The 9,139-nt window shown below is 40.1% G+C and overlaps 1 protein-coding gene and 1 long non-coding RNA gene across 2 annotated transcripts in view; one reads left to right on the forward strand and one right to left on the reverse strand.

Annotated features, from left to right (window-relative positions):
- LOC135114216 (uncharacterized) overlaps positions 1–9,139 on the forward strand; it is a 52,725-nt gene that overhangs the window by 1,532 nt on the left and 42,054 nt on the right. The window contains exon 2 of the long non-coding RNA XR_010275438.1: positions 4,441–4,548. This is a non-coding gene — a long non-coding RNA (uncharacterized LOC135114216). The remainder of the gene's footprint in view (positions 1–4,440; positions 4,549–9,139) is intronic.
- The window catches only part of LOC135114214 (uncharacterized), a 5,014-nt gene continuing 985 nt past the window's right edge, over positions 5,111–9,139 (reverse strand). Inside the window, exons 2-4 of the mRNA XM_064029992.1 lie at positions 8,362–8,605; positions 7,948–8,070; positions 5,111–6,781 (exon numbers count right to left, since the gene is read on the reverse strand). Coding sequence (XP_063886062.1) covers positions 6,042–6,781; positions 7,948–8,070; positions 8,362–8,596 — 1,098 coding nt within the window. The 5' untranslated portion in view covers positions 8,597–8,605 and the 3' untranslated portion in view covers positions 5,111–6,041. The remainder of the gene's footprint in view (positions 6,782–7,947; positions 8,071–8,361; positions 8,606–9,139) is intronic.

A 9,139-nucleotide genomic window follows, 5' to 3' on the forward strand; every position in this document is an offset into this window, starting at 1 on the left:
GATAATAGGAGTTTTCAGTAGTGTCACCGACAAGTCAAACGCTTTGCTCGTAAAGCAAACGGATGCATACGTGCCCAGTAGAACGTTTGCTTTTCCAGACCAAAAGGCAAACAACCAAACAGCGAATAGTAGAACATCAGTTCCCGTAGGAATGTATTTGGAAGAATAAAATATAGGATATAATGCTTTTTGAGACCGAGAAAGTTGGTGTTGTATAAAGAAATATTTCTTTTCTTGTCATTTCACATAGAAAATAAAATGAAAGTGACATAAGGCAAGAAAAAGAAGAGAAGATGCTGCGATTTATGGTGATATTTCCAAGCTTTAACGTACAGGAGACCGTCATCCAGACAAGTGAAGCCAGTGGACGGAGCTTATCGAGTCTATGGGCGGAGATTACAATCAGCAGATACACCCAAAACATTGCGATCTCCAGTGCTGAACTATGGGAATTTACCACTTTCTTTTTGCATACTAGACAAAAAATAAGAAAGAATTGATAGTTTGAGGTACGAAAAGTACGTTATAGTTTCTTAAATATATTATGCAAACCTATTATTAATGGTATTTATGCCAAGTAACTACAATAGGTATCGAAAGAAATTCACCAGACGTTTCCAGGAGAAATGGTAATAAAAAAAAAATGTTTTTTCATTGTTTATTGCATGACAAGGCACAAAAAGTAAAACAAAAACTCAATTATTAGATGCCTTTTACGTGTACAGTGACATGATATCACACATAATTTTAAATAAGTGCTCTAAAGCCTAATATCACATGCAAGAGAGAGAGAGAGAGAGAGAGAGAGAGAGAGAGAGAGAGAGAGAGAGAGAGAGAGAGAGAGAGAGAGAGAGAGAGAGAGAGAATTACATTTCCTATAAGGTCAATTAGCAATAAGCAAATATATAATTATTCTATTTGAGATCAGTCTGGGTTAAGGGATGCTACATCAAGAAAAATCAACCTTCAGGCCATCTTTCACCTGATATAGTTTATTTCTCCTTTATCTATATGCATATATATATATATATATATATATATATATATATATATATATATATATATATATATATATATATATATATATATATATATATATATATATATATATATATATATATATATATATATATATATATATATATATATATATATATATATGAACATGATCTCGTCCACCCATATGTTCGCTCCAAAGACAGCTTCCCACCTCTCATCCAAGTTGAAAAACACTGCATAATCTGATTTGTACGTATGATTTGCTGTCTAAATCCAGGTGGCACGGCACAACATCACTATTGCAGTCTCTTTTGGTCACAGATATGGTAGGCGGCCAGGAAACAACAGCAAAAAACAGGAAATAGGAGCGGAACACCGGTATTTCCCTATACTTTCAATGCTCAGCTGGTAATGTTTTGGGTCTAAGGGGGGTAGGAGCGACAGCGGACCAATACCACGTTGGCTTCACATGCATGACGTCATGCCCACTCCTCCCATTATACCTGCATGGATATTTCGCATCTTTTTGACCGATAGTCGTTTTATCCGACTCCATTTCGTTGTTGTGATTTTAATCCCGGAGCAGTGCTTTTTTTTTTTTTTGTGTTAGTTCGTTTCTTGCATCATCTCTTAACATAATCATGCGTGGACGAGGATATATATACTTTTGCAATATTATAGTTGACATGAAGCTAAAGCAGGGAGAAAATTATAGTTGGCCAAGAACTCATACATGCGAACTCTAAACACAAACACATGCTATCGCCACACACCTCACATCCCTCTCCTCTGCTCTGTCTAATGCTGCCCTGAAAAGCACCTCTTTCCAAGAAAATCAGACCGAGAACCTTAAGTAATGGAAGAGTCTATTAATACTTCTTCCTGTATCATTAGGAATTACTATCTGAAGTCAACTGAGTGATGTACACGACAGTTTTTCCTAAAGGTGGTGACGCTTGTCTGGCATGGCAGCGAGGCTGTGAATCTTGTTCAGTAGAAAATCAAACACTGTATGCTGTGCCGGATCACAACTAAAAACGCTATATATATATATATATATATATATATATATATATATATATATATATATATATATATATATATATATATATATATATATATATATATATATATATATATATATATATATATATATATATATATATATATATATATATATATATATGAACCTTTGAGGAAGAATAAGGGAAGAAGCCATGACGTCACAAAAGTGAAACCGCTAAGCTCTGCCCCCTCCTCGGAAATCAGTTCAAAACATTGTTCAGCTTCTGATAAGCACGACACTCACCCACCTCAACATTTTCCCATTATGCTTGCTTGTTCGGCCTATGGCTGCATCAGGAGGAGCGACGATGGAGAAATATCATTTCACCGGTAAATTGGAGAGATTTTCATGGCCAATCATCACATAAAATGCTAGAAAACTGAGTTAGAATTATGAGCGCGCCAAAAGACGCGGGAGATCATATAACGAGTTATTTCAAGAATTTCACTTGCAGTTCGTCTTCTGTGAAATCCACATGCAAGCAAATCAAATTAAAGTAATGCAGAGCTCTATATGTATGTGCAGGGAACACTTACAAAAAGTGGTAAATGATGTGATAATTCTCTGCGCGTTTGTACGTTACAAATTCCTCTGCTACAATATTTATTTCTTGACTGACAGTTATGACTTACACAAGCAAAAAGTAATCAAATTACTGGAATATATAGTTCCTTGTAGCTTCATAATTAATATTAACACAGTAATTTCTCAAAACCTTGAAAATTCTCCAAACACAGTGTTAGAGTAATTGTGTCTTGAGTCCTGGGCGGTGAAGCATTCATGGGTCCCTCTCATTCCCTGATCAACTTTTTTTTTTTCAATTGGCTTCCTTTTATGCATGGGCCCATTGTGGCCTCCCCTAAAATTATTCCAGGGCTCCCATTATCATCCCTTAATCCATCACTACAAATAATATATCGCCCAATTTAACCTAACCTACTCCACCATATTGTAAGAATAGCAAATAGTTGTTATGCATATTCTATAGAAAACAAAGGAGATGGATTTAACAGAATCTCATGTTGGGATGATGTCTTTTTTTCTTTTTTGTTTATGCACAAGGGAACCAGCCCAAGGACAAAAACAAAGCAATTAAAATGGGCTCCCTATTGCATGTAAATATATTGTGATGGTTGTCTGTGCATTGTGTCTCCCTTAGATATAAAGAAAATATAGAGAAAATAATGTTGTATGATATTGACACTCCATCTGTTTACCTAAATTCCCACGATTTTTTTTTCTTGCTTAACCTGCTGCTGCTGTAGCATACCCCACTGAGTATTGTAGCATACTAGCATAATACGTAAACAGTTTGTGATTTTATGTCTGGGATTTATTGTTTTTGTTTGTAGAATTGGTTGAAATGTTTTGCCTGTGGTAGTGATGTTTGTGATGCCTGTATCTGCATGATTGTTTCGTATTTGTTTTAGTCACTGATTAGTCCACCTCTTATCACAATATAATGTACATCAGTGTTTGGTGTCTGAACGATTTAATGCCCTATTTCTTGCTATACCAATAACATATATGATCATGTAACATGAATAATTGGCGACGTGTTGTCACTCGCCATCCGCATATGTGGGTCTTTTTTCTTCTTTTACTCAAAGTACTTATTCTGTACTACTCTTTTGATTTATGGTAAATCATAGAAATTCTACATAAAAAGGCTATATCGGTGTCAGAGATGAGAAGTTTAGTAGATGTTCAGTGTAGGTGATAAATAAGCACGGTTTATCGATAAGGTTTGTCGAGTAAATATTTGCTTTTCATAGTGTAAATGATAAAAGAAAGGAACTTTGGCTGTTTTTTCTCTCAAACTTGTAAGTGTAATACATGCTGTATCAGTTCAATCATATTATTAATTACTAATCACATGGTATATGGAGGAATTAAGGCAAAAAATAAAACCTTTACTGAGGATTTGCGTACGACCTCCTAATGTTTAGGGTAGACATGCATAGCTCCGCCAATCAGATAGGCTCCGCCCACTGGCTTCACTCCACTGAAGAGCGGTATGCGTGAGGGCCTCTCCCCTGCATATTGCCTCCATGATATGAACATTTTTAGTAGCTGGTTCTTATTTATTTATTCATTCCTTATTTTTTGCCTCTTAATGTTGGTTCCTGTCCCCGCTTTATTTATTAATTTGTTTATTCATTCCTTACTTTTATTTAAACCTCCTATGTTCCTGTTCTTGTTTTATTTATTTAATTTACTAATCAATTCTTTAATTTTAGCCTCCCAGTTCCCTTTCCCGCTGTTTCTCACTTTCTTCCCCTCCACAAGACTAAGCTTTTCTTCGTGCTGAGAAGTCTTCTTTTATTTTTATCAATTTTTTCTCCTGTATTCTTATTTTACGTTTATCCTTCTAGTGCCTGCTCCCGTTGCTCCTCGCCTCCTCACCTCCTTGTTGGTCAGTCATCCTCTCTACAGCCCGAGAAGTTCCACGCAGCACAGTCCACCAGAAGATCGAAGTATATGTAAGTGTTCTCGTGGCGGTTCCTTGTTTCTTGTTGGTTTTCTGTTTCCTAGTCTCTGTTCTCCACCTTCCCATGACTTCAGGAATTCGTCTTTGTTATTTGTTTTGTGGTTTTTGTGGTTTGTTGTTGGTTTAGTATTTTTATTATTATTATTATTTATTATTCTAAGTTTTGTTCTGGATTTCCGGTGGTTTTATATATATTTTTTTTTCGGTGTTTTGTTTTCATGTTTTTTTTTTTAATTTCTTTTATTCCGTCTATCTTTATTTGCTTTTATTGTTTTAATTTATTTATTCGTTTACCATTTTTCTTTTTCTTTGTTCATTCATTCATTAATTTAATTACCTGTTTATTTATTTATTTACCTGTTTATTTGCTTTATCTTTTCTTTAATTTATTCGTGTATTCATCGGTTCACTTATCAATGTATTTAACTTCAAGCATCCATGACAGTATGACACCTGTAATCTCAATCAGGCAGAGTGAATACCTTCAAGGCAATCATGTATTTCTGGCAACCATTCCTACTCCCTAAAGAAGGAAACGTAGTTAAAACACAATGTAGCGCTTTCTTGTTTTATTTTGGGAAAAAAAAAGATGCATATAATTTAGGTCATATATATAAAAAAAGCGAGCACCTTTGGAACACACTGCAGTGGTAGTGCGGTGTTGTGTCGGATCCAGCAATACACACTGGAGTCATTATAAAAGGAATCAGATTCACCGAAGCTTTACTTTTTATTTCGTCACCCCGGCATGTCACGAGAAGCAACAACACACGCGGCAATACAATACAATACAATACTATACAATACAGTACAATATAACACAGACAGTCAATCAACAGACAATCACCATAATCACAGTCTGGTTCGCTGTTATTTAAGCTGTCTAATAATTTAACCCTAATATAGGTTTAATTTATGTACGTACGTCTTTTCTTTATACCACACGCAAGTTCTCCATAAAATGAGCATTCACATTCATTCATAGGACTGAATATCGTCACTTAATTAAAATGATCTTGAAGTCTTTTCGCAAGTTATCTAACAGTATTATGAGCAGGTGTACAGACTTGGCGGCGTCACTTATGTGTTGATAGCGTGGGAGAGAAGAAGACGTCCATTCCTGTTTGTCTTTATCTGGCGGGAAGAATATCTGCCCAGAACTAGATATTTGTTGACAGGAGATAGCGTTGTGAGCCTTGGCGCAGGGGAACGGAGATTCAGTGGTGGAAAAACACTGATCACGTGCTGATATGAATCTTGCTCATGGTATTCCCACGTGCATAGTAACTTGTTAAGTGTTGTGTTTAGTTAGGTAGGTACACAGGTTATTCTGTGGTTAAATACTGGCAGGTATGACGCGGTCCACATCTTGAAAAGTTGAGCTTTAAATCTCTTTGTTGGTTTGAGCTTTAAATTTCACACAGGTGACCTCATAGTCTCCTGTGAGGCTTTGTAGTGTAGTCACTCCATCAACACCGCCGCGCCTTAGTAATGAGTTGCCAGGAGCCTGGAGTCAAGGGCCTCGGGAACACGGAACAGGTGGGCAGTGGAGGTGGGAACTGCAGATCTGTAGTCATAATGGTGGAAGGACTTTGAGTAGAAAGGATTTTCACTGTACAGACTGAGGGGTCCTTCCATGTCCTGCCTGGCGAGGGACTCCTTGTAGCTCGGGACGGCGTGTAGGGGCTCGGAATACGCCTGGGGGGAGTGTGGGTTGGGCAGGTACTTCATGTGTTCCGGTAGTATGTAGCCACTGCTCACTGGCTCTCGTAGCGTCTTCTCCCTTATCCTGCAGTCAATCGTAGCCTGCTCCATGTAAGGACCCCGTGCGAGGCTGAATTCTTGCATGCTGTCCTCCACCAGCTGGCTCTTGGGCGCGAGGTGTTGGGACGACATGTGTGCCAAGAGGCTTTGTTCCGCCAGGTGGCCGTGTGCCCTTAGCGCGTCTGCCTGCCGTTCCCCGGGTTGACTTTCCAACTGAGATGGCCTCGGGTACGTGTCTAATAGTTTCCTCAGGACCTCTTCATTGTAGGGCATGAAGGGCTTCTCACGCGCCAGGAGAGCACGGTGGTCAGTGGGGGACCAGAGCGGCGGGCTGGACGAAGCCTTCTTGGTGATGGGCACAAGGGGCGGCGGGTGTCCTGGCGGCGGGGATCTTTTCCGCGTGCTCTCCTGCTGGCCCCGCACATTCTTCACCCCAGAATTCTTCCGGCGGCTTGCCCAGTCTTAGGAAGAAAGAAAGAAATATGAGTGCGTGCCTTCACGGCTAGTATATGTGTCACAGTTTACAGGTGCTCTAAGAGCGATGATGTACCGTATTCAGTGACGCGTGCATTCATCGTGGTGCTGCATGTTACGTTAGCAAGTCTAGTGGTTGCTGTGTGAAGCAACGTGCAGGGTGTGACATGTGGCACGGGTGAACAGAGAAGAGAGGGTATGAGTGTGCAAGTTAAGATTTCACGTTTACATTTACATAAAAGAGGCATACATGTCACTGAGTCTCTCATATACATTTGCATTTTGAACTTTCACGTCCTCAGTGCATCACGCTATCAACACAGAAGACACTGGTGTGGCTATTCTAATAAATGCAACCTTTATCTTGCAAGAGGGAAAAACGAAGGTTGCGCGTGCAAATGGATGGTGGGGGAAGTAGGGGAGGCTGGAGGTGTAATGGATGGGGCGGGGAAGGTGGGGTCCCAATGCTGGTATCACCGTATCTCGCATTGAGCATCATCGTTATTACACATGACGAGGCTTACGTATTGCGATGATACCAATTTGAAAGCAGTTCCTTATCATGTTTAATTAGTTCTTTTTTTATCGAACGTTCGCCTAAACCGCGTAAATACAAAATGTTACTCACTACAAATACGTCATCAAGATAACGTGCCATACATCGCGGAAGAAAAGGAAACCACACCAGCATTACTGATAATATTTTATACCTAAGGGTCTCGGGGCCCTGAGCAGCATAGGTGAGCCTCCTAAAAGGGTGTCCTGCGCACCGATCATCGATTACCTGGTGACTTATGTCCGCCTGTGTTGTGCACCTGTTTTGCGCTCAAAATACGGGCACCACTTTATATTCTTTATAGTTGTGCAAGCAGGGGAAGCAGCCCATGGAAGGTTCTGACGAAGAGAAACCTAACTCTGAAGGTGATTGGGCGGCGAAGGAATACCCGGGCGCAGGTACTAAGGAACTGCCAAGTTAGATATGACATCTTTTGCACGGTCACTGTCAGTACACATCGCAAGCAAGCGTAACGGAAGATAACATAATAGCGAAGTTTTTATGGCTGAAGAACCTGGACGCTTGTTATGATGAATTTTTCTCAGTTCACTTGTGTGCAGCTCCATCCTGACATAATATCCCGCTCCAGACACTCACCTGTGAATCTGAAGTAGCGGTACTCGTCGTTAGCGATTGTCAGGCGCTCCACTGAAGGGGATTTGTTGAGCGCCATCCTCAGGCTCTGCTTGAGCTCCACTGAGGACTGGGTGGCGGGTTTTCCTGGCGACCAGAAAGCAAGTATATATTTTAGGAGGGAGAGATTCTTTAGCATGGAAGGAATGTGGAAAACAGGTATTTTATTGTTTTAGTTCACATTTTTTAACTCGTAGATTGACGGGGATTAGAAATTAGGCAGAAACAAAGAGGGATTAATTTTGGCACACCTGCAGGAAAGGTAAGTTGCATCTTTCGGTTCTTCAGGTAATCTGATACTTTTGAGATTTCCACATCCTGGGGGTCACTTGTACAAATAACAGTCAACAGGCTGACAATTGCTCAAATAGTACCCACCTCTCGCAAGGGCCCAGTAGCGAAAAAGTGCGGCGTCTTGCTGGGTGAAGGCTCCAGAGCTCTGGTGAGTCCACAGAATCCTGAACACCCCCTGATCGCGGTTCACCCACTGGATCACACGGGTAGCGGGCGCCTGGTCCAGGTTTTGCCGCAGGAACTCCTCCAGACGTAACTTCCGCCGCGTTTTGGTGGACAGATCCATTGGGGTGTCGGCGGTCACCGCTGAAGGAGACATCCCGACTCTCTGTAGGGAGAGGAGGAACCTGTGTGTTAGGACTTGGGACTGTATTCTGAAAAGTTTCCACGTCTTTCCTCGACAGCTCTTAACATTTTATAATTATTTTAATGGAAATAAATAAAGTTTTCAAGGGCGTTTTCGTGATTCTAATGACATTCATTGATCTGTTATATACTACTACTATTTTCACATTAACTGTTCTGAATTTTGTTGTTGTATGTCTTGCCTTTCCTTTGCTCGTGGAAAGGATTTTTTTTTTGCGAAAAAGGGATAGACAGTTGGTGGGTGAAGGAAGATGTACGAAAGAAGGAAATCTAGTTTGGATGAAAGTAACAAAATATAGTCGCTGAGTTCACAGGACTTCACTCCCTCCCCTTTATACTAGAGATGTATTAGACGTCACAATTGAGAGATCCGCGGATGAGGATGTGCATGCGGATGTCATATGTACATTTTTTGCGGATGCGGAAGAGGATGGGGATATCAATTTCTACCAGATAGCGGATGTGGACATCAAGTTATGACATCCTCACAAATGCG

This window comes from Scylla paramamosain, chromosome 27 (assembly GCF_035594125.1).
Source record: "Scylla paramamosain isolate STU-SP2022 chromosome 27, ASM3559412v1, whole genome shotgun sequence".
In the NCBI taxonomy this organism is placed as follows: domain Eukaryota; kingdom Metazoa; phylum Arthropoda; class Malacostraca; order Decapoda; family Portunidae; genus Scylla; species Scylla paramamosain.